General features: G+C 66.0%; 4 protein-coding genes across 9 annotated transcripts; 3 read left to right on the forward strand and 1 right to left on the reverse strand.

Annotated features, from left to right (window-relative positions):
* Positions 1–241: 241 nt before the first annotated feature.
* On the reverse strand, positions 242–7294 carry RGS14 (regulator of G protein signaling 14). Of its 2 annotated transcripts, XM_035559659.2 has the most exons (15): positions 7149–7287; positions 5728–5749; positions 4607–4761; positions 4404–4496; positions 3740–3883; positions 3500–3649; positions 3242–3362; positions 3041–3165; positions 2775–2972; positions 2610–2686; positions 2383–2509; positions 2074–2155; positions 1824–1882; positions 1552–1666; positions 242–1347 (listed from the first exon to the last, which is right to left on the reverse strand). In XM_035559659.2, exons 1-15 carry the CDS (start codon positions 7191–7193, stop codon positions 1109–1111), a joined length of 1752 nt encoding a protein of 583 aa, XP_035415552.1. In that variant the 5' UTR covers positions 7194–7287; the 3' UTR covers positions 242–1108. The 2 variants fall into 2 exon arrangements, with proteins under 2 accessions (XP_035415552.1, XP_035415551.1); XM_035559658.2 differs by having other exon boundaries at positions 2775–3362; positions 7149–7294.
* Positions 7295–8578: 1284 nt separating this feature from the next.
* LOC118254445 (ADP-ribosylation factor-like protein 3) lies at positions 8579–11315 on the forward strand. Of its 5 annotated transcripts, none has more exons than XM_035559664.2 (6): positions 8579–8710; positions 9327–9515; positions 9598–9714; positions 9819–9869; positions 10553–10738; positions 10826–11315. In XM_035559664.2, exons 1-6 carry the CDS (start codon positions 8663–8665, stop codon positions 10871–10873), a joined length of 639 nt encoding a protein of 212 aa, XP_035415557.1. In that variant the 5' UTR covers positions 8579–8662; the 3' UTR covers positions 10874–11315. The 5 variants fall into 5 exon arrangements, with proteins under 5 accessions (XP_035415557.1, XP_050569540.1, XP_035415556.1 ...); XM_050713583.1 differs by having other exon boundaries at positions 9345–9515; XM_035559663.1 differs by lacking the exon at positions 8579–8710 and adding an exon at positions 8940–9029.
* Positions 11316–11694: 379 nt separating this feature from the next.
* On the forward strand, positions 11695–15471 carry LMAN2 (lectin, mannose binding 2). Its single transcript, XM_035559660.2, has 8 exons — positions 11695–11879; positions 11985–12103; positions 12188–12305; positions 12836–12915; positions 13956–14117; positions 14321–14435; positions 14739–14858; positions 14929–15471. Exons 1-8 carry the CDS (start codon positions 11735–11737, stop codon positions 15087–15089), a joined length of 1020 nt encoding a protein of 339 aa, XP_035415553.1. The 5' UTR covers positions 11695–11734; the 3' UTR covers positions 15090–15471.
* A 637-nt stretch (positions 15472–16108) lies between these two features.
* On the forward strand, positions 16109–18838 carry B4GALT7 (beta-1,4-galactosyltransferase 7). The gene is made up of 6 exons (XM_035559668.2): positions 16109–16283; positions 16403–16744; positions 17378–17603; positions 17880–17963; positions 18112–18216; positions 18350–18838. The coding sequence occupies exons 1-6, from the start codon at positions 16237–16239 to the stop codon at positions 18503–18505; spliced, it is 960 nt and encodes a 319-aa protein (XP_035415561.1). The 5' UTR covers positions 16109–16236; the 3' UTR covers positions 18506–18838.
* The last annotated feature ends 2434 nt before the right edge of the window (positions 18839–21272 follow it).

A 21272-nucleotide genomic window follows, 5' to 3' on the forward strand; every position in this document is an offset into this window, starting at 1 on the left:
GTGGTGTGCCCTACACCACCAGTGGGGCTGGGAAATGGGGCTGCTGGCGCTGCCCCTTCCCGCGGGCAGGGCGGCACAGCTGGGGGCTGCGCGGCCACTGGCAGGGGTGTGGGGGCTGGCCCTGAGGGGCTTTGTGGGGTAGTTGGGGCGCAGGGAGGTGATGGCACCAGAAACATCCCTTGGCCACCCCTGGGCATGGCCCGGCTCCCCGGCAGGGCAGGAAGGAAGGCGAGGGAAGAGCTTCCAGGCAATGCTCTTTATTTCCCCCGGTTTCACACCATGGACAGGACCGAGCAGCACCACGGAGACACACGAGGGCTCTGTGCCAGCCCTGGGGGCCGGCCCGGGGGCTGTGCTCCCCCCCAAGGAGGCTGCCCTGGGCCACCCCTCTGCCTCTGGCCAGGCAGTGGGGACCGAGCGGTGGCCCAGGGCGCAGCCAGGTCTGGCCGCGCGGGCAGGCTGGGCACTTCGGGGACCTGGCAGCACCCAGGGCAGGCTGAGATGCTCAGCACCCAGAGGTGCTGAGCTGCTCCGGTGCCTCCAACACGGGGCAAGCCTGGCCCCGAGGGCTGAGAGCCCACTGCCCCAGCAGGGACAGGGCAGGGGGCCATTTCAGCAGCTCCCCATGCAGGGTCTTGCCATGGGAACCCACTGCCGGGATGGGGCTAGATCCATCCCCACCCGCTCTCCCGTCCCTGCCTGCCCATGGCACGGGGGCCCAGGGCTGCCCTGCCCTGCCACCCCATCCACCCACATCCTCTCCATCCCGCACGCCCTTCAGCTGGCAGGCTGCTTCCCGGGGGGCCGTGCCAGCCTGGCGCAAGCAGGATTCACCCCGAGGCAGCCCTGCCCCAGGCAGGGGAGGCAGAAGCACCGGGCAGGGCAGTGCCAGGCGTGCGCGGGACGCTGCCGAGTGCTTTGCAGCGGGGGGCTCAAACTATGTACAGGACTCCCTGGACGTGCACCGGGACGTGGCCCCACCAAGGGGCACGGCAGCTGCTCAACCACTCACAGCAACACGACACGAGTTTGGGACAGGACGTGGACGAATCTGCGGTCCGGGCAGTGTCGGCGGCGCCAGGCGCTGGGTGCGGGCGTGGGGCAGGGCTCACCGGGGCTCCTGCTCGACCGCGGGCTGAGCCGGTGCGGGCTCCTCGGCGGGGCCGGGGTGGTTGTTCCCCTCGGATCCCGGGTGAGGGGCGCTGGGCTGATCGGAGCCCCCGCAGGCACTGCCGTCCTGCCCCGGCAGCTGGAGAAAGTCAGGCAGCACCAGGTCCTCCTTGGAGAGCAGCCCCCGCTGGTCGTTGGCCCGGCAGCTCTGGGCACGGTTCAGCAGCTCCACCAGCCCTGGGGGAAAAGCAGGACACGCACCTCAGCCCGGCACCGCCACTCGCTCCTAAATGCCTCGGCCTGATGTGACCCCAAACGCAGCACCCACAGCCCCTCCATGGGACCCTGCACCCACAGGACCTCATGCAGTGGGGACCCCGCTCCCCTCACCACCCTTTGTTTTGCCCTGGTCCCGTGGGTTTGGGGCGCACCGGCTCTCACCTTCCAGGTCGTAGGTGCGGCGGTTCAGGTTGGTGGCAGCCAAGGACCGGGACCTGCAGGAGGAGGAGGGCATCCCCCACGGCGCGTCGGCCTCCGCTCCCGTCGGGCTTCCCTCCTGCGGCGAGCGGCCGAGCTCAGCGCCGGGGCAGGGAGGCAGCGCTCCCCCAGCCCGCGGCAGCCTGCTCCTGCCCCTGCAGCGGGCACCCCTACCCCATGGCACCCCCGCAGCCCGGGGCATCTCCCCTCCTGAGCAGGGAGGATCTGGGACTCACCTCGCTGCGGAGCGGGGAGGGGGCGGCCGCAGCCTCGGCGCTCTCTGTCACTCTCATGTCTGCAATGTATAGAGGAGCAGGGCTCAGCACCGCTGTCCTGGCTGGTGACAGGACAGAGCCCATGCAGGGAGCAGGAGCCGTGGCCAGCAGAAAGCAGCCCGGCCCCGTGAGCAGGATGGGCTCAGGGGGCTGGCACAGCTCGGGGGAGTGACATGGCTCGGGAGGGGACACGGCTGTCCCCAGACGTTACCTGCTGGCGTTTCCAGGACGAGTTTCTGCGCAGCCACCGTGCTAACCAGCTTCTCTAGGTCCAGCGCTGCCGACTCACCTTGCTGCAACGGGGAACCCCAGTGTCACACCGGTGTGACACGGCGCGTGGCAAGGGCGGCCGGGCGGAGAGCCCATGACACCAGCATCAGAGCTCGCTGGTCACAGCCCCGCCAGGTCAGGGGCCGCCCGGCAGACAGCACGCCCACCCAATGCTGCCCATCTCAGCCTGGATCGCTGCCCCCCACCCCGCCGGACCCCCCGGCCCAGTGCCGTGGCTGGCAGCCCTCACCCGCCGCAGCAGCACCAGCTCCACGTTGACGCCGTATTTGCCCAGCACGGGCTGCAGCGCTTCCCGGATGCGCTTGGTGGACTTGGCCGTGATGCGGATGGTCTTGCTCAGGGAGGAGATTTCCAGGCTGCGGGGAGGAAGAAGACGCGAGAGGTGCCAGCGGCTCTGCAGGGAGGTTGGGGGGATGATGTGGACTGGAAGGCATTAATCGGGAAAACAACACTCACTCAAAGCTGATCCTGTTCTCCAGCTTCACCTCCTGGTCTGCCAGCACGCAGCACTCCTGGTCCAGCACCAACGCTTTCTGCAAGAGCCAACGCATCAGCACGCTCCTGGCACGGGCACATCCACGCCGCGCCAGCCCCGCTGCCCGGAGCCCCCCTGCCCCGTACCTGCTCGTTGCCCACGAGGTACACCTTGATGTCGGGGAGGCTGAAGCCGCGCTTCTCGCATATCCCAGCCAGCATGTCGCGGATGGAGAGGCCGGGCCGCACAGCGGCCAGCGAGGCCGTGCCGTCGGGCAGGTAGACGCAGCAGTACTTGGTGGGCTTGGCCTCGGCCTCGCTGCCCCCCAGGCTCTTGCGATGGCCCTGCGGGACGGGAGAGCCGCCATCAGCAGGGCCGGTGGCGGCGCGGGGCCGGCCCGGCGAGGACTCACCTCCGTCCAGGGGCTGGCGGCCGTGCTGGCCGAGGAGAGGAAGCCCAGGTCCAGGCTGGCGGAGGAGTTGAGGGAGCCCTGGGACTCTCTCCACAGCACGGCGCTTCCACCGCCTTCTCCCCCGTCTAGGACAAACAGACACCCGTGGATGGGGACGGCGTGGGGACGGGGCTGTCCCCAGCTGCCCTACACGGTGCCTACCTGCCCAGGAGGGCTCCCGTCGCTCGCCCTTGCGGAAGGAGCGGCGGGGGCTGCGGGTGGCCCCGCTGCCGGCCGTCTCCACGCCGAGAGGCAGGGACTTCCCCAGCTTCAGCTTCGACTTCTGGAGTGAGGAGAGGAGGCTCAGCCTCCGTCCCCCACCACGTCTCTGTCATCAGCCCGCGGGCGGGCTTGTGACATGGTGGGGACGGTGACCGGCCCCAGGATGGGTCTGTGTCCCCCCCTTTGCATCCCGCTCACTTTGCTGAGGTCTGGGGGGGGGCTGCTGCTGCGGGAGTGGGGCCGCAGGTCTGGCAGGGGCTGCCCCTGGCTCTCGGCCCTCAGGCAGGCTTGGTAGAGGGGGGACTTCACAAAGCGCGTGTAGCTGTCGAACTTCATCAGGTTAAAGATCTGCGAGGGGAGGAGGTGCCCGCTCAGCGCCCCAGCCCACGGCTCCCCGGGGGGCTGCTGGAGCAGGGCTGGGGGTGGGGATTGTCTCACCTGGAGCTGCTGGAGGCGGAACATGTCTGGGGAGGGGGTGGCCAGCATTTCCTCCCCGATCCAGGCCTGCCTGTCGATGTTGATGGGACTCACCGAGTGGCTGGAGAGGAACTCATCGTAGATCCGCCGCGCCTCCTGCGCCAGCTGGGAGCAGGGGTCAGGATGGGGCCAGGAGCCCCCTCCCCTCCCCTCCGAGCCCCTGAGCACTGGGCCAAGTCCCCACCAGGGCCACCTCACAGCTGGGGGATCGGCATTGGCCCCACATCCAGCCCCGAGCTCTGGGCACAATGTGACGCTCTCTCCATGAAGGTACAACCTGCTGGAGGAGCCACCTGGCCCTGGCCCCACACCCCCGGTCCCGCTCCCTGCCCTGCATCTCTTTTTTTCCCCAGCCCTGGTCCTGGCAGCAGCACCCTCCCTCCTCTTGCAGCCCCAAGGGTGGAGAGGCACAGCCTGCCCCACGGGACGGGCAGCCTTGGCTGTGGCTCTTCAGATGCGCGCCGCATCCATCCCCTTGTCCTGACCAGAAGAGACCCCAACCTCCTGTACCGGGAGTCCACTGGGACCCTGCACACAGCACCCGGGGACACAGTGACGTGGCTGCCACCTCCCTCTCTCTGTCCACATCCCCTGGGTGACGCAGCCTCAGCTGCAGGGCTGGTACCTGCTGCGTGTCGCTGGCCGGGATCTGCTGGAAGCGCTCGCATGCCTGCCAGAAGTAGACGTTCTCGGCGCTGAACTCCTTCTTGAGGAATTCCTGGGGGGCAGAGAGCTGCTGGCCCGGCTGCACCCGGTGTGTGGGATGCTCGAGGCCAGGATGGCTGCCGCGGCCGGCGCGGGGAGCGGGGTCGGGGCTGCGGCACTCACGGTGAAGTAGGTGACGGCCACGCGGTCCTGCAGCAGCGTCTCGAAGGACTCTGCCCAGCTGCCCACAGAGCCGTGTGCGGAGCTGCACGTGGTCTGCGGGGCGGGCAGGCTGTTCACGCTGTGGTTGCTGCCCCGGGCCCTGGAGGCGTTTAATTCTGGGAGAGAGAAAGGCTCAGGCCCGGCTGCTGGGCATCGCGGCCGCCCTGCCTGGGGGCACGCGCGGCCGGGGCTAAGTTAGCCCCGAGGTGCCCGCCGCCCCCCGTGTCTGCCCCAAGTTCATCTGCCCCGTCCTGGCTGCCCTGAGCCTGCGAGGTGTCGGGGTGGGAGCACGAGGAGCCGAGCTGCTGCTCCGTGCATCGCAGCATCGCCAGCAGACCAGCGCCGTGATGGCACAGCGCCGTGATGGCACAGCCGACACCTTCCGGCGTGACAGCACTCCCTCCCGGTGACAGCACTCCCTCCCGGGGCTGTCACCGTCACTCCACGTGTGACTCATCTCCCAGGGGAACAAAGCAGCTGGTGGGGAAGGCGCCCAGCGGGGAGGGGAAGCAGAAGGGCAGGGAGACGAGGGGCAGGCGGCGAGGAGGATGGGTGTGGGGCTCCTCTGGCACTATGACCACGCTTGCACCTCGATTCCCTTCTCTGCTTCTGGGTCCCTGGCCACTGGGGGCACAGAAATGGTCTGCCCTGGCCTTAAAGGAAGCCGAGGGGAACAGAGATGACTGCATTCAAATGCAGCCCTCCTCCTAAAAGAGGGAAGTCCCCACGGCCAGCCAGCTCCTGATCGGGTCTGACTGGTGACAACGGGGAGCAGAGGGCCACTTGTCAGCGGAGGTCGGGGCGCACAGGAGGGGTCTCCTGGCAGAGCCAGCGGGAGGGGGGCAGCGTCCCCGTGGCTCCCCAGCAGAGGAGGCAGGTCGCTGCTCTGCTCCCTGCCCTTCTTGTTCTGCCCAAGGCGAGGCATGACTTGGCAAACAGACAGCCTCCCCTCGGAGCTACCGGGCTCTGCGTGACCCAGCCAGCACCGCCGCTTCCAGCACCCAGGGCCCCATCCGAGCAGGGGGGGCCGGGCACGGCGGGGCTTCCCCCTCCCCGGGTGACGATGCGAGGAGCAGCCTTACCTCCATCCGACACGGCCGGGCCCTGTGGGGTGGAGAGGAGAGGTGTGAGGGAGGGCAAGCAGCTGGAGCGAGGGGCCGAGCCGCCGGCAAACACCGCCCTGCTGTTATCTGGGGCTGCTGCCCCGTGGCGGGGGCAGGACGTGGGGCTCCCTCCAGCACAGCGAGCAGCCGCGAGGGCTCACAGCGAGCACGCAGACTTTCTCTCACTGGGCTCAGCGATGGGGAAAGGGCAGATGCTATCGGCCACAACCCTGCTGCTACCACCCCGCAGCTACCCCGGGGAGGAGAGAAGCAGCCTCCCCGGCACAGGAAGAGGAGGGGAGGAGGGGAGGGAAGCAAGGAGAACCACAGCCCCAGGCAGGCAAACTGCTCGCTGCCTCGGGGCCTGGGGCTACGGGAGAGCCAGCACCCAGGAGCGGGCACCGCCGGGTCCCGCAGCATCCCCCTGGGCTGCCCCAGGCACCTCCCTTGGGGACGTGGCACCTCGGGGATATGAGCAGAGCCCGCACGGGGCGTGCCGGCCGCCCACCGCCCGCCTGGGCCACCCTGGAGCCGTGCCCTGGGCCTGGCCAGCCGGTGTCCCCCCAGGGCCACGCACCCCAGCCTGCCCTGCAGCCCCCAGCCCAGCCCCACGCATCCCAGCCCCCCCTTGCCTCCTACCCCGGCCCCACAACGTGCCCCCTGCCCCCTGGTAGCCCACCCCCATACCCCTGCCGTGCCCCCTATGGCAGCCCCGCACCTCCCAGCCCTGTTCGTCCATCTCTGGCCCCACAGCCCCACCTCGCCCCATTCTTGCTCTTCCCCATCCATCCCTGGTACACACCCCAGACTCCCCGGCCCTAAACCACCCAGCCCCACACCGCCCAGCCCCACACTCCCCAGCCCCACACTCCCCAGCCCCACACTCCCCAGCCCCACACTCCCCAGCCCCACACTCCCCAGCCCCACACTCCCCAGCCCCACACTCCCCAGCCCCACACTCCCCAGCCCCACACTCCCCAGCCCCAAACTCCCCAGCCCCAAACTCCCCAGCCCCAAACTCCCCAGCCCCAAACTCCCCAGCCCCACACTCCCCAGCCCCAAACTCCCCAGCCCCACACTCCCCAGCCCCACACTCCCCAGCCCCACACTCCCCAGCCCCAAACTCCCCAGCCCCAAACTCCCCAGCCCCACACTCCCCAGCCCCACACTCCCCAGCCCCACACTCCCCAGCCCCACATCACCCAGCCCCACATCACCCAGCCCCACACATCTCTACCCACCCATCCCAGCAGCGCATCCTCACCCCAGCCCCACACGCCCCAACCCCACGGCCCCTCCTGCCCCATCCCCAGCCCCCTCCAGCCCCGTGCCCACCGCCGGCACCCCCGGAGCGGCTCCTCCCGGTCCCGGTCCCGGTTACCGGTGCCGGCGGCACTCACCATGCGCCCGTTGTGGACCAGCAGCAGCTTGCCCTTGCCCTGCATCCCTGGCACGGCCCGGCCCGGCCCGGCCCCGGCGGGCTACCGGCTCTGCCCGGAGCCCCGCAGCATCCCCGCCCGGCGGCGCGGCGCGGCGGGCCCGGCCCTCCCGGCACCCCCGGCACCGCCGGCACTGCCGCTTTCGGCTGCCACAGGAAATGTCGCCATGGGAACCGAGACCGCAGCCGGGGGGGAGCGGAGCCGCCCTCCCGACGCCGCCACCGGTAACGGGACCGGCACCGGGACCGGCTCCGGGAGCGGCATCGGGAACGGCACCGGGAACGGGACCGGCACCGCCGCCCTCCCGCTCCCCGCCCCCGGGCTCCCCCGGGGCACCGGGCACCGGTTCCCGGTTGTGGGGGTGCCCCCGTGCCCCGTGGGGAGCCGCCGGTACCGGGGGTGCCGAGGCCGGGCTGCGCTCAGCACAGGGCCAGGGCCACGGTTCTGTGCCCGTCGGCAACCGGGAGGGGATTTGGGGAGGTTTGGTAGGGTTTGGTGGGAGATAGGAGGAACCGGGTGAAGCACGAGCACCGTGGCGTTGTGCTCACGGGGGTGTGGGTGACTGGGGTACGAGGTGTGGGGTGAACCCCCCGACAGCTGGCATTGCACCGGTGTGGGTCTGCGTGGGGAGAGGCGAAGCGTTAACGCCGGCAGCGCGCACGCACGGCAGCGAGGCCGAGGCCGGTCGCGCCTCTCGCCGTCCCGTTGTTTGCCTTGGCTCTGTGACGGGAGTTATAAATAAAAATGTCTCACCCCGGGTGCGTGACTCACGGCCCTCCCTGCAAGGGTAACCTCGGCTAGGAAACCTGAGCCGGGGACCGAGCCGCAGAGAGAAGCGAATGCACCGCTGGATTCGCGTATTTTCACATATTTATCCCAAATGTTGACCGGGCGAGCCCCCTGTCCCACCAGGGTTAGGGTGGGCTGCTGGGGACAGCGGTGCCTGTGCCCCTCCGCACCCTGTCCCCTGCCGGCTGCCAGCAGCCCGGGGGTTTCCCTCCGATGGGAGCAGCTGACGTGGCCCAGGGTGGCTCTGGACAGCCGTGCCCCGGCGTCGCCTCCTGCTGCACTCCGGGATGCAGGCAGCGGGATGCAGGGAGCAGGATTCTGGCCCCACAGGATGGTCCCGGGGTGAGGGCTGCAGCCCTGCTGCCCTCCTTCTGTCCCCATCCCCTGCCCATGGCACCCCTGTGCCGGTGACTCCAGCACGGCTTTGGGAGCTGGGCTGGCACTCGTCCCCGCTGCGCTGTGCTCGGCGCCGTCTGGCGCCACAGGGCCGAGGGGATGGGTTGTGGCTGCTGGTGTCACCTCATCCTGCTGATGCAAGTGGAATGTGGGGACCGGGATGTGCTGGAGGAGGCGTCGCCCCTTGCTGTGCCAGCTCCACACACCGAGAGGCTCTGCCTGCCTCCGCCATCCCAGCTGGGGCCACAGTGCCTCTCCTGGGGGCACCCGTGCCCTGGCTGTGCCACTCCATGTCCCTTGGCCGCACTCTGCCAGGGCATCGTGCCCACGATGCCCAGGTACCGCGTCCTCCTGCTGTGCTGGCGCCGTGGGGAGAGGGGATGCTCGGTGCCCCCCGGTTTATCCTGGGGGTAGGGAGCAGGGGGAGGTGACGGCTGGGTGACAGCTGGCTGGGGGATTTGCCGAGGGCATTATTTAATGCTGTGGGTAAATGGAGAAACAGCAGCTAATTCTGGAGCCCGTAATCCTCTTCCTCCCCCAGGGATGGGGAGCGTGCCAGTCACGCAGATGCTGGTGGCCCCGAGGAGAAGCCCCTGGCATCCCCCAAGGCGTGCCGCGGGCTGCAGCCGCTCCCAGACCATGGGTGAGGTGCAGAAGGTGAGGGGGGGGTCCAGCTACACCCCGTCTGCCCCAGGGCAGCTGCGCTGGCACCAGCTCCCGGCTGGCAGAGCAGGGCCAGGGCTCGGTCCCCAGCCTGCCAGGAGCTGGCCAGGTTCCCAGGGGACAGGGACAGCCCACCCAGGGGAGGGGGACAGGCTGGGTGGATCTGTGGTGTGGCCACCCTGAGCTTGGGCACCTCGGGACCAAGTCCTGGAGCTCGCTCGGGCTGTGGACACGGGGTACATGGCCAACAGAGCACCCAGATCCCCCCACCGAAACGAGGGTGCTCTGCAGCGACCCGGCACCCCGCAGGGCTCCCCCAGCTGCCCGCGCCCCCAGGGGCTGCTCTCCGTCATCCAGAGGCTGCGGGGCTCCCCGGGGCAGGAGCTCCGCATCGTCCTGCTGGGGCTGGACAACGCGGGCAAGACCACGCTGCTGAAACGCCTGGCGTCCGAGGAGGTCACCACCATCACCCCCACCCAGGTAGGGGCTGCTGCGGACCACGCGAGGCAGGAGGGCGGCAGGTCCTGCCTCGGGTGATGCCGGGGTTTGGTTCCCTGCGCAGGGGTTCAACATCAAGAGCGTCCATTCGCACGGCTTCAAGCTGAACGTCTGGGACATCGGGGGGCAGCGCTCCGTCCGCCCCTACTGGAGGAAGTACCTGGGCAGCACCGACCTGCTGGTGAGCGCCGGAGCCGTGCCGCAGCGGAGCTCCTGCAGCAGGCAGAGGGCTGTGCCGCCGGGCGAGAAGGGGCTGCCCACTGTCCCTTTTGTCCCCCCCGGCAGATTTATGTCATTGACAGCGCAGACCAGAAGCGCTTTGAGGAGACAGGACAGGTATGAGGGGGCTGGATGAGGGGTGGTGGTGGGGTCCTGGGCCTCAGACCTGGCACTGCCAGCTGCTGGAGGCTGAAGCGGGGAGCGAGGATGTTCCCTGTGACTGCTATGGGCTGTCCTGTGGGGCTGAGCTGTCCCTATAGGTGCATGGGAAGAGCATGCAGCTCTGCCCCAGCCAGCTCTCCCCATTTTACTCAAGCTGGGGGTGATGCCCTGAGATGCCCAACATGGGGGCGGGTGACTGCCTCTGACAGGAATCCTCCCAGCACCAGGGGAGCCATACGACAAAAGCAAAGCTTTACTCCTTGAAGCTCAAGTAGTGAACTCAGAATTACAAAACCTGGGAAGTAAAACTGAAGGTGAGACTCCCAGTGCCAGTCAAGGCTGTACTGACACCAAACACCGCTTGGAACGGAGGCGTGGGTGCGCCAGACAGCCGGGGCTGACAGCAGCCTCCTGCCGCTGCTGCCCTTTGCCCAAGGCACTCGGTGCCGGGTGCGTTTATCCCCCAGGTGATGCTGAGAGCGGCTCCAGGTTCTCTGCGGGGCAGATGTAGCTTCAGGGGTGCACGTCTGCCCCTTGGGATATGGAGACCTCACGGCTTCTTTGGATTTGGGTTGTGGGGAACGGGCTGCCCCAGCCCGCTGGGGCCATGCTCCTGGGACAGGGTTATCTCTCGGCAGGAGCTGGCCGAGCTGACCGAGGACGAGTCTCTCACGGGGGTCCCGCTGCTGGTGTTTGCCAACAAGCAGGACCTGGTGACGGCAGCACCTGCGGCCGAAATTGCGGAAGGCCTGAGCCTCCACACCTACCGGGACCGGGAATGGCAGATCCAGGCCTGCTCAGCCCTGTCCGGGGAAGGAGTGCAGGTAGAGAGGCGAGGGCTCTGCGGGGTGGGAGAAGACCTAAGGGCCTGCCGTGCTCTGAGGCTGTGCTCACGTCTCTCTTCCTTCCAGGATGGGATGAACTGGATTTCCAGCCAGATCATGAACAGGAAGAAGTGAGAGCTGTGAAGTGCCAGACTGGACTGAGCCGCGGGTCCCTAAGCCATGGCCAACCGCCCTGGTCCCCACACTCCTCCCAAAGGCTTGACTGGGCCCTGAGCCTCAAACTCTTGCTCAGATGGGTTTTCCAACCTAGTCTTTCACTGCTCGTCTGCCCACATCACTCTGCGCACCCCAGATAAAGATGCAGCCGAACGGTGTGAACCCCTCCGTTCCTGCAGGATGTGGCTGCTGCCTCCCCAGCCAGGGCGGCCAGGCATTGGGACGGATTGCCCGGGGAGGTGGTGGTGTCACCGTCCCTGGGGGTGTTCACGGAGAGGTTGGACGTGGTGCTTGGGGACAGGGTTTGGTGACAGTGGTGGTATGGGGGTGGTTGGACCAGACGACCTTGGAGGGCTTTTCCAACCCTAATGGTTCTGGGATTCTATGAGAATGATTCTGGGATTCTATGAGACAAGCTGTGGAGCTTAACGGCCGTGGGTGGCTCTCAGTAAAGCCCATGATGCCCGCACCGCCTCAGCCATCCCTTCCTATGCCGGGGAGCCCCACCCCGGGCCCCCAAAGCCCGCCGCCATCTTGTGAGGCGTTGCCATGGCAACAGGGCTGCCGGCCGGGGAGGAGGAGGCACCACCACGGGCCGCGCACGTGACCGGCACGAGGCGTAGCGGAGCGGACTACATCTCCCAGCATCCCCCACGCGCGCCGCCGCGCAGTGTACGCCGGGAGGCGCCCCTCCCTCCGCCCAGAGGCGGCGCCCCCCCCCGCGGGGGGCGGGCTCTCGGCGGTGTGGAGCTCGGTGATTGGCGGCGCGGCCCGCCGCTCAGCGGGAGGGCGGGGCGGGGCGGAAGGCGGAAGCGGAGCATGGCGGCGGCGGCAGGAGCGGGTGCGCGGCTGTGGGCGGCCGCGGTGCTGCTGCTGGCGGGGGCCGGGCCCGTGCCCGCCGAGCTGACGGACGGCAACAGCGAGCACCTGAAGCGCGAGCACTCGCTGATGAAGCCGTACCAGGGTGAGCGGGGACCGGGGTGGAGGACCGGGACCGGGGGGAGGGGGATCGGGGCCCGGGGCCCGGTGCGGGCCCGGTGCTGAGGCGCGCTCCCTGTGCCCGCTGCAGGCGCGGGCTCGGCCGCCATGCCGCTGTGGGACTTCCAGGGCAGCACCATGGTCACCAGCCAGTACGTGCGCCTCACGCCCGACGAGCGCAGCCGGGAGGGCTCCATCTGGAACCGCGTGGTGAGCGCCGGGGCCGGGGGGGGGGCGCGGGGGGCGCTCCCCGCTGCCGCCGTCCTGACCCCGTCCCGCTGTCTGTCCGCACAGCCCTGCTTCCTCAAGGACTGGGAGCTCCACGTCCACTTCAAGATCCACGGGGCCGGCAAGAAGAACCTGCACGGGGACGGGCTCGCCCTGTGGTACACGCAGGAGCGCCTGGTGCCAGGTGGGTGCCCGGTGAGCAGCTGCCCTGTGCGTGGGTGGGTGCTGGAGTGGCCTTGGGGCCGCTCTTGTGCTGGAGGGGCTCCAGAGCAGTGGTTTGAGCTCTCCTTGGCTGCACTTCATCTCCCTGGCGTTGACCGCCCACATCCATGCACCTGCCAACCAGCGCTTCTGCAGCTCTTCCCAGCGGGCACCTCACCCGTGTCCCGTGGCTCCTGGGGGGCGCGGCTGTCTGCAGTCTGCGTGCAGCAGTGCGAACGTTGTGCCTGCTGTTCTCATGCAATTGCTGCCTGGTTAGGCTTTGCTTTGTAGCGAGGCAAGGCTGAGCCGCTCGTGCTGGCTTCAAGGCACCTCAGAGTCCTCCCATCTTGGGATTTCAGGACGTGGGCACAGAATTGCGCAGCTTTTCTGTTCATACAGGAAGGCTTAACTTCCTCTGGGCTCCCTGAAAGGTGACAGACGGCTGCCTTGTTTCTGGGCACAAATTTCTTCTGAGTGCTGTTGATTTGTTCACTTTGTTCTGCCCTGTTCCAGGTCCTGTCTTTGGCAGCAAGGATAATTTTCACGGGCTGGCTATTTTCCTTGACACCTATCCCAACGATGAAGCAACAGAGGTGAGTAGTTCAGGGAGCTCGCTCGGTGCCATTTCCTCGTGGTTTCATGCTCCGAGTACTTCATGACTTGGGCAAGGAAAGCTCCTTATGTGAGAACAGGTTGTTCTTCCTGCTCTGGGAGCTAGCAAAGGGCAGAGGATTTATGTGCATTAATGGAGACAAGAAGGTGCTTGCTCCATCTTCTGGTGTTGACTGCGCAGATGGTTCCAAGGCCTTTTCCCTGCTGGCTGAGAGGACAGCAGAGATCAAGTGTGAACTCTGCACCAATAAGTCGACTTAGAGGAATCCATCTGAAAGGGTACTCATCCTGAGTGTCACTTCTTGAACCTCTCTGATCATCCTGCGCTGTTTCCGTTTCCAACGCAGGTGTCTCTAAAAGAGAAGCTCCTGTGCTGGCTTTCTGCTCCAGAAATACTTGTGGTTGAAATGCAGCTCGGTCCCATGGGGAGTGTGGTCCTTTTCTTCTGCCCTGCTTTGCATTTGTGGGTCTAGCTACAGCACAGTCAGACAGTGTAAGGGTGTTAGGGAGATTTATCACACCAAAACCCCGATACTCCAGTCACAAACACCTGGAAGCGGCCCTGTGCCCTTGTCTCGATGCTCAGTGAGTCGTTGATTCTTGCCTCCAGTTGGCCCCTTCCAGCGTATGCCACGCACTGACTAAAAAATAGTATCTGTGGTTTCGCTGGTAATGAGCAATTGCTGCCCGTTATAGTTCTGTGCTCTGCTTGTAGGCTTTTTACCTGGTTTTGTCTTTTCTCTGCAAGCCGCTCGCTGGGGACGGTCCCGTTGTCACGGTCACACAGTGCTGCGTGAGCCCACGAGGGGCCTCGATGCAGAAGCTCAGAAAAGGCCACTGCTTTAGAGCAGAACAAGCCCTCGCTCGTTTTAGAAACAGCTTTGCATAGAACAGGAGCCTCGATCCAATTGTTCTGCTCTCCGTGCCGTTCCCTTGCTGGGATAATGGTCTTGCCGAGGTTTCAGAGCAGGCAGGGGGAGGCTCCCGCGGGCTCCCTGCAGCGACGTTCCGCTCCCTGCAGCGCGTGTTCCCGTACATCTCCGCCATGGTGAACAACGGCTCCCTGACGTACGATCACAGCAAGGACGGGCGCTGGACGGAGCTGGCGGGGTGCACCGCCGACCTCCGCAACCAGAACCACGACACCTTCCTGGCCATCCGGTACTCCCGGGGCCGCCTGACGGTGAGCTGTGGCGGGAGCCTCGTGCCCTCTGCGGGGCTCGGCGTGCCCGTTCGACAGGGCAGCGCTGGAGGGCGGGTGCTGCTGTGGTGGAGGTGGTTGGCCGGGCTCAGCCTCCTGCTCTCCGGCGCCTCTGGCTCCAAAGTTGCTGTCGGCCGGGCGGGAGGACAGCCGGCGTTCTTGGTGTGAGCCCCCTTGTCTCGCAGGTGATGACAGATGTGGAAGATAAGAACGAGTGGAAGAACTGCATTGACATCGCGGGGGTCCAGCTGCCCACCGGCTACTTCTTCGGTGCTTCTGCGGGCACTGGAGACCTGTCTGGTGAGTGGGCTTGGCTCGCTGCTTGTCGCCTGGCACGTCACGCTATGGATGCAGGAGATGCCTTCCTTTCCTTGTATTGTTCACCGGGCTCTTGAAACCATGCTGGGTAGGGACCCGCAACCTGGGAAAGGAGGCATCTGAAAGCTAAGGAGCATCCTAAATTCGTTCGATAGCTGGGCTGTGAGGGTGGCTTGAGAGGGGAGGAGACCCGTGCCTGGCAGAGCACAGATCCGGGGGTGCTCTGGAGGTGTGGGCACTTCTCAAGGCTTCCGGCAGTCTCCAGTGCTGATGGTTGTTCCCTAGACAATCACGACATCATCTCAATGAAGCTCTTCCAGCTCATGGTGGAGCACCCTCTAGAAGACGACACCGTTGACTGGACAAAAATTGAGCCTAGCGTCAGCCTCCTCAAATCACCCAAAGGTGAGTCTCTGGGCTTCCGAGACCTTTGCTGGAGGATTCGGGTGCCCCTGTAGCTTTTCTCTCCTTGCAGACAACGTGGATGACCCGACGGGGAATTTCCGAAGTGGGCCCTTGACCGGGTGGAAGGTGTTCCTGCTCCTGCTCTGCGCCCTGCTGGGCATCATCGTCTGCGCTGTGGTGGGAGCTGTGGTCTTCCAGAAGCGCCAGGAGCGGAACAAGCGTTTTTACTAGTGGAAGAACGGGGCTGGGGTTGTGCCCAAACCCTTCTTTTCTATGGGGAGCTGTAAAAAAAAAAAAAACAACCCAACGAACTGTGGTTTCTAAAAGCTGTTTCTGAGAAATACAAGAAGTATTTTCTTACCTGTCCCTGTGGCCGTAACTCCTGCCGGACACGTGGCCTCCAGCGGGCCGGACCCAGGGGGGGCGATTCCCGTGGGGGCCCCCATCTCCTGCAGCCCGGGGCGGGTGCCTCCCGCTGCCTTTCCGGGCCCCCCCTTGCCCCCTAGGATCTGCTGCGCTGCCCGGGGTGCGGGGGGGGGAGCTGATGCCGGCGGGCGTGAATGTAGGGGGTGTGTGGGGTCGGGGCTGTGAGGGCATTAAAGGACTGACACCACCTGCGGCTCTGCCTGTGTCTGGGGGGGGAGTGAAGGGGGGGGGATTTTGGGGGGGAATGAAGGGGGACCAGATGTTCTTGGAGGTCTTCTCCAACCTTAGTGATTCAATATTCTAAGTAAGCACGTACAAAGCAAGCACATACAAGCAGAGGAAACTCGCTTTTAGTTCCCAGGGGAAAACAAATTGGGGGGAATGAAGGGGGGGGGGGGGTGAAAAGAATTGGGGGGAATGAAGCGGGGCGGGGGGGGGAGAATCGCAGGGAATGAAGAGGGGAGAAACGAACTGGGGGGAAGCAAGTGGGAAGGAGGGGGGATGAACTGAGGAAAGGGGCGACGAATTTAGGGGAAGGGGAAGGGATGAACTGGGGGGGGGAATAGGTTGGGGAGGGGGTGAGTTTGGGGGAAGGGGGGGATGAAATGGGGGAAGGGGGGGGAGGGAATGAATTGGGAGAAGGGATGGGGGTGAATTGGGGAGGGGGGGGAATGAAGGGGGAGGAATTGGGGGAAGGGGGGTCCCTCATGATGCTAGTGCAGGGGATGCCCGGTGTGGGGGGGGGGGGGATGTCCCCGCGGTGCCCCCGGGCCCGCCCCCGTCCCGCCCCCGCCGGGCGGAAGGCAGCGGGGCGGCGGGGCCGGGCCTTGTTTCCGGGGGAGCGGCGGGGCGCAGCCAGCGTGGCCCGGCGGCGGGGCCGGGGCCGGTGCCCGTACCGGTGCCCGTACCGGTGCCCCCACCGGGACCGGGACCGGGACCTCCGGGTACCGCCATGGGGCCGGGCCGCCGCAGGGCCGCGCTCCGCCTGCGCGGCGGCGGGTGAGCGGGGGCGGCACGGGGAGGGGGGGGGGAGGGCTCTGGGGACCGGGGGGGGGGGGGGGGACGCCGGGGTAGGGGGACACCGGGGGGTCCCCGCTGAGCGCCCGCCGTGCCCCCAGGTCCCCGCAGCTCCTGGGGCTCCTGCCCGGCAAGGTGTCCGTCTTCCAGCTCTTCTTCGCGGCGCTGCTCCTGGGCTTCGCCTCGCTGCTCTGGCTCCAGCTCAGCTGCTCGGGCGAGGGGGCTCCCCCCGGGAGAGGGGTCCCCCGCCGGCCCTGCCCGCCCGAGCCCCAAGCCCCCCCGGCCGACGACCCGTCGTGGGGTCCCCACCGCCTGGCCCTGCTCGTCCCTTTCCGCGAGCGCTTCGAGGAGCTGCTGGCCTTCGTGCCCTACATGCACCGCTTCCTGAGCAAGAAGAGGATCCGCCATCACATCCTGGTGCTCAACCAGGTGGATCACTTCAGGTACGCGGTGGTCGGAGCTCGGGGAGCGGAGGGAGCCGGGAGCCCCGTGCCCAAGCACCGAGGGGCTCCTGCTGGCCTCTCAGTGCTGGGGAACTCAGGGCACGCACAGCGAGGAGTCAGGGCCGTGGCGTGATGCTCTGCCCACCGCTGCTCACCCTAAAGCTTACAGAAGGACAAAGCAGTGCCTCATTTCTTTCCCTGCCGTCCTGCCTAAGCAAGAAAAGAATTCAATACCCCCAGATGTTGCAGCTTTCTTCCCAGTGCCACTTAGCAGCAGACCTCTGCGGACACTGAATTCCTTGAGGTGTTTGGAAATGCTGTAGCTTGCCCCTCTGCTGCACCCAGCCAGGTGGAGTTTGCCTTGACCCCTTCCTGCAGGCAGTGGCCGAATCCCTGCACGTTGCTGTTAGGCTGAGCGTGCACAGCCCTGCACCGGGCACAGCTTCAGGACGGGCAGCTGGAGCACCCGGAGCTGTGCAGCCAGGGGACGCCGTGTTTGTGTGTCTGTGCAGAGGGGCTTTGCGGTGACAGTCCCTGTTTGGGGACCAGGTTGGGGCCGTGGGGCACGGGAGGTGGATGTGGAGGGACAGGGGCTGCTGTGCTTGGCGCTGAGAGTCCCTGGTCCCGCGGCAGGTTTAACAGAGCATCCCTGATCAACGTGGGCTTCCTGGAGAGCGGCAACGACACCGACTACATCGCGATGCACGATGTCGACCTCCTGCCCCTCAACGAGCAGCTGGACTACAGCTACCCCGAGGCAGGGCCCTTCCACGTGGCATCCCCGGAGCTGCACCCGCTGTACCACTATAAAACCTATGTGGGTGGCATCCTGCTGCTCACCAAGCAGCACTACGAGATGGTGAGCACGTGGGTGCGACGCCCCGGCCAGTTTGGGGTACGACGTGGTCTTGGCACACAGTCAGGTTGTGCTCCGTGCTCAGGAAGGGGGAAGAGGAGTTAAAATGCTACAGGGACAGAGCCTGCGGTCTGAGCTGGCTGGGGATAGGAGAGGGAAGGCCGCAGGCGTGCCTGGGGCTTGTGATGCTGGTGTCTGCTCCCTGCGCCACGCGGAGTTGTGCTGTGGCTGCAGGAGGAGAGCAGGACCCCGGCCGGTACAGTGCCCCTCTCGTTTCAGTGCAATGGCATGTCCAACCGCTTCTGGGGCTGGGGACGGGAGGACGATGAGTTTTATCGACGTATCAAAGGAGCTGGTCTCCAGGTAAGCTGTGCTCCGTGGCCTCCTCGGTTGAAATTGCCCTTCTCCTTGTCTCCCCACTGGATCCCTGCTGCAGCTATCGAGGCTGGGACAGGGGCAGGGCCCTTCCACGTGCTTCAGTCGCTTTACAGAAGTTTTGCCCTGCTCCCAGGTTCGCCGTCCCTCTGGAATCACGACTGGGTACGAGACCTTCCAGCACCTGCACGACCCAGCCTGGAGAAAGAGAGACCAGAAGCGCATCGCTGCGCAGAAGCAGGTGAGGCCTGATCGAGGAGGACCACGAGAGATGCGGGTTGTTACCACCACGTGCTCGGAGCCCTCCCTGCCAGCTCTCTGCTCCTCTCCCAGGCACCGCGTGCTTTCTCCTGAGCGCTCTTTCTCTCCCTCAGGAACAGTTTAAGGTGGACCGGGAGGGAGGCCTGAACAACGTGCGGTACCGAATCGAGTCACGGACAGCTCTGAGCGTGGCAGGAGCCCCCTGCACTGTCCTTAATATCTTGCTGGACTGTGACACAAACGAGACCCCCTGGTGCACGTTTGGCTGAGCCTGTCCCCGTGCGCTGTGCTCATGCCGAGGTGCCAGGGCTGCCGCCGAGCTGCTTGGAGCAGGCAGGATTTTTGCAGCAGACGAGCGTGGCGGTGCTGGCAAGATGCAGAGGAACGGAAAGGGCTGAGAACTTGTCTTTGCTGGGACCAGCAGAAGAGGCCAAGAGCAGGACTCTGTGGCATTGCTGCAAACGCCGGTGCTGCCTCCCAGGGCAGGTGCAGGAGGCGTTTTTTTTTCTGTACTGGATGTGGCTGAGCTGCCACCCGGTTCAGAGGACAATAAAGAACTGTCAGGGCATCTGTGAGCAGTAAATGCCCTGCAGCACGCAGCACTGCTGTGTTTTCCTGTTGCCTTCCCTGACTGGTTTCAGTGCACCCATTTCTAGCTCAGCCTCTGGACAGGCAATCTGCTCTGCTTCAGAGGGGGTGTGAGGGCCGTGGTGTGGGCTCAGGACTTGTCTGGGTCAGTGAAAGGCTCGGGGAAGGTGCCCAGGCCAAGTAGCCGTGCCAGCCCCGTGGTGCTGGACACGAGATAGGGAGGAGGAGGGAAACATCTCTGTCTGGCTGCCAGGAAGGTGCCTGGGGGCACTGCAGCAGGGATCCAGGGCCGGGGAAGCAGGGAAGGCCCCTCTGGCCTGGCTGGTGATCCTCACCTGATCCTGGTGATCCTGGCTGGGGCCCTGGGAGCTGCCAGTGGTTTGGGTTTGGTGGAAATCAGCCTCACCTGCACCATTTGCTGGGAATCGTGGTCCTGCAGAGCAGCACAGGAGGGGCAGAGCAAGGGCCGGAGCCCTAAGATGGTCCTGGTCACCGTCCCCAGAGCCGATGGCCATGCTGCCAATGCTTGTGCTGGGAGTGAGCAGGCTCTGTGACATCTAGGATGCTTCTGCTCACCCTGACCCGCCAGCTCTGGGCTCCTTTCCTCCTGCAGCCTGGCCTGGCCACCTGCTGGAGCTGCTGGGTGAATCGGTGCCATGCTGCTCTAGAGCACGGGGGGCTCGGGCTGGCTCGCGGACGCTGCCATGTGTGGGGTGCACGATGCTGCCTCCGGGGCCCTGGCACCCGTTCCTGGTGTTGTTGCCTCCTCCAGCTGGGCAATGCCTCCCAGCCAAGCGTTTGGCCCCGTCACCAGCGCTGCGCTGGGCTGGCACCCGGCCTGCCGCCTTGCCTGGTCCCCTTCTGTCCTTGTCCCTTCTGCCTGGTGCTTCCTGAAGCAGTTGCCTTGCCGGGTGCTGGCAGACGGCTCCAGACAGAAGCTGTCACCATCCCGGGAAGCCAAGGAGCTTCCTGTCCCATGGGGACGTTCCACCTCCGGGAAGGAGCCCCGAGATGAGGGAGCAGACAGACCCAGAGCTGTGCGGGGGGTCACATACCACACGGGGGGAGTGGGTCCTGGTGGATCTGCTGCCACCTGCCCTCCGGGCTGCTCCAGAGCCAGGTGAGGAGCATGGAGCCCTGCATACCAGGGTGCTGCCTTCAAGGAGGGGTCAAGGTGGTGGCGAGGCTCAGCCCGTGCTCCTTGCATCATCCAACGCGCAGGCAGGCGCAGCCTGTGCTCCTCCCCAGCTTGGGGCCTGTCCTTGCCCCAGGGTAGGGGGGAATGGGGAACGCGCTGCCCAGGAGCTCCCCAGGGCCTCTCCGCCCTGCCGGCCCTACCGCAGGGTGTGGGCTCACCCCGCCAGCGCCGCCTTGGCTCTTGATGTTCTTGTCCCCAGCCCGGCGCTGATATCCTGCATGAAGATTGCAGGCTGTTTTGGTCCTGTGTGCGGAGGCGTCCCCAAGATCCATTTTGCCCTTGGCTGTGGGGAGATGTCGGCCCAGCATCGCCACTGCAAAGGCCCACGGTGCCTCAGGCGGTGTGAACACTGACCCCAGTCTCCTCTCCATCCCTTGGGTTTGGGGATTGGCCACCCGTACGTCAGCCACTTATCTGTGCCCAAGCCGCAGCCTCGGCTGGTGGAGGCAGATCAAAGTATCGCTCCGCACCGTCCAAAATAGATGACACAGTTTCGTCAGGTTTCACGAAGACGGAGCTGTGCAGAAGCAGAGAGCATATGTGCACCTCGCACTTCGCTCAGCGCTAAAGGCTCCTCTCCCGCTGCCTGGCAGCTATTTCTCAGCTCCGCTCGCAGCCCCCTCATCCTCCGGTTGCTTTTGTGGAAGAGGCGCCTTGCTGGAGACCTGGCTTCCTTTTATAGCCCTCAATGTGCCTCGGAGGTCGCTCAGCTCCGGTTCCCCCCCACGCACTTTGTTATTAGCAATGGCCCAGCGGGAGGGGCTGAGGCTTTTCCCCACCGCATTTTTGCAGACGGTAACACCCTGCCTCCGAGCCGCCCGTGTCCCGGGAGCCCTGCGGAGCCGAGCCGGAGGCCTCCTGGCATTTCTATGCTTGGCTGGGTTCTCAGCAGCCCTTGGGAGGGGTCACGGCTCCAGTCTCACTCCAGGACACTCGGAGGCAGCGAGGGCTCCTGTAGTCCCAGCCCTGCCCCTCTGCCTCCCCCCCACTTCTGGGGCCCGAATTGCTGCAGCGAGCTGTGCGGGGGCTGCTGCAGGCACACGGGTGCCTTCTATTGCCAGGCTGGTTCAGACCAGGCAGTTCCCAGAGTGCTGGTGGCCGACCAAACTGCGGTAGCATCGTGACGATGTGGGGCTGCAACAAGCAGGGAGAGGCAGGGAGCTGCCATCCCGCAGGGACGTGCTGGAGAGAGCACAGCCCGTGGTGGGGCCGGGATGCGGCAGCAGGAAGCGGGGCAGACAGGAAGGGAT

Source organism: Cygnus atratus, chromosome 14 (assembly GCF_013377495.2).
Source record: "Cygnus atratus isolate AKBS03 ecotype Queensland, Australia chromosome 14, CAtr_DNAZoo_HiC_assembly, whole genome shotgun sequence".
NCBI classification, from domain to species: domain Eukaryota; kingdom Metazoa; phylum Chordata; class Aves; order Anseriformes; family Anatidae; genus Cygnus; species Cygnus atratus.

What these genes read in the sequence shown, in the direction of transcription:
- RGS14 (XM_035559658.2), bottom strand. Translation starts at nt 7,193, where the DNA reads ATGCAGGGCAAGGGCAAGCTGCTGCTGGTCCACAACGGGCGCATG. An exon ending in CGGCCAGCGACACGCAGCAG is followed by an intron (nt 3,884 to 4,403) that starts GTACCAGCCCTG and finishes CCCTGCTCCCAG; the next exon opens with CTGGCGCAGGAGGCGCGGCG. An exon ending in CCTCCCCGCTCCGCAGCGAG is followed by an intron (nt 1,667 to 1,823) that starts GTGAGTCCCAGA and finishes CGCTCGCCGCAG; the next exon opens with GAGGGAAGCCCGACGGGAGC.
- LOC118254445 (XM_035559663.1), top strand. Translation starts at nt 8,940, where the DNA reads ATGCTGGTGGCCCCGAGGAGAAGCCCCTGGCATCCCCCAAGGCGTGCC. An exon ending in CCATGGGTGAGGTGCAGAAG is followed by an intron (nt 9,030 to 9,326) that starts GTGAGGGGGGGG and finishes GGTGCTCTGCAG; the next exon opens with CGACCCGGCACCCCGCAGGG. An exon ending in CCACCATCACCCCCACCCAG is followed by an intron (nt 9,516 to 9,597) that starts GTAGGGGCTGCT and finishes TTCCCTGCGCAG; the next exon opens with GGGTTCAACATCAAGAGCGT.
- LMAN2 (XM_035559660.2), top strand. Translation starts at nt 11,735, where the DNA reads ATGGCGGCGGCGGCAGGAGCGGGTGCGCGGCTGTGGGCGGCCGCGGTG. An exon ending in GCTCCATCTGGAACCGCGTG is followed by an intron (nt 12,104 to 12,187) that starts GTGAGCGCCGGG and finishes CTGTCCGCACAG; the next exon opens with CCCTGCTTCCTCAAGGACTG. An exon ending in GCAGGAGCGCCTGGTGCCAG is followed by an intron (nt 12,306 to 12,835) that starts GTGGGTGCCCGG and finishes GCCCTGTTCCAG; the next exon opens with GTCCTGTCTTTGGCAGCAAG.
- B4GALT7 (XM_035559668.2), top strand. Translation starts at nt 16,237, where the DNA reads ATGGGGCCGGGCCGCCGCAGGGCCGCGCTCCGCCTGCGCGGCGGCGG. An exon ending in AACCAGGTGGATCACTTCAG is followed by an intron (nt 16,745 to 17,377) that starts GTACGCGGTGGT and finishes GTCCCGCGGCAG; the next exon opens with GTTTAACAGAGCATCCCTGA. An exon ending in TCAAAGGAGCTGGTCTCCAG is followed by an intron (nt 17,964 to 18,111) that starts GTAAGCTGTGCT and finishes CCCTGCTCCCAG; the next exon opens with GTTCGCCGTCCCTCTGGAAT.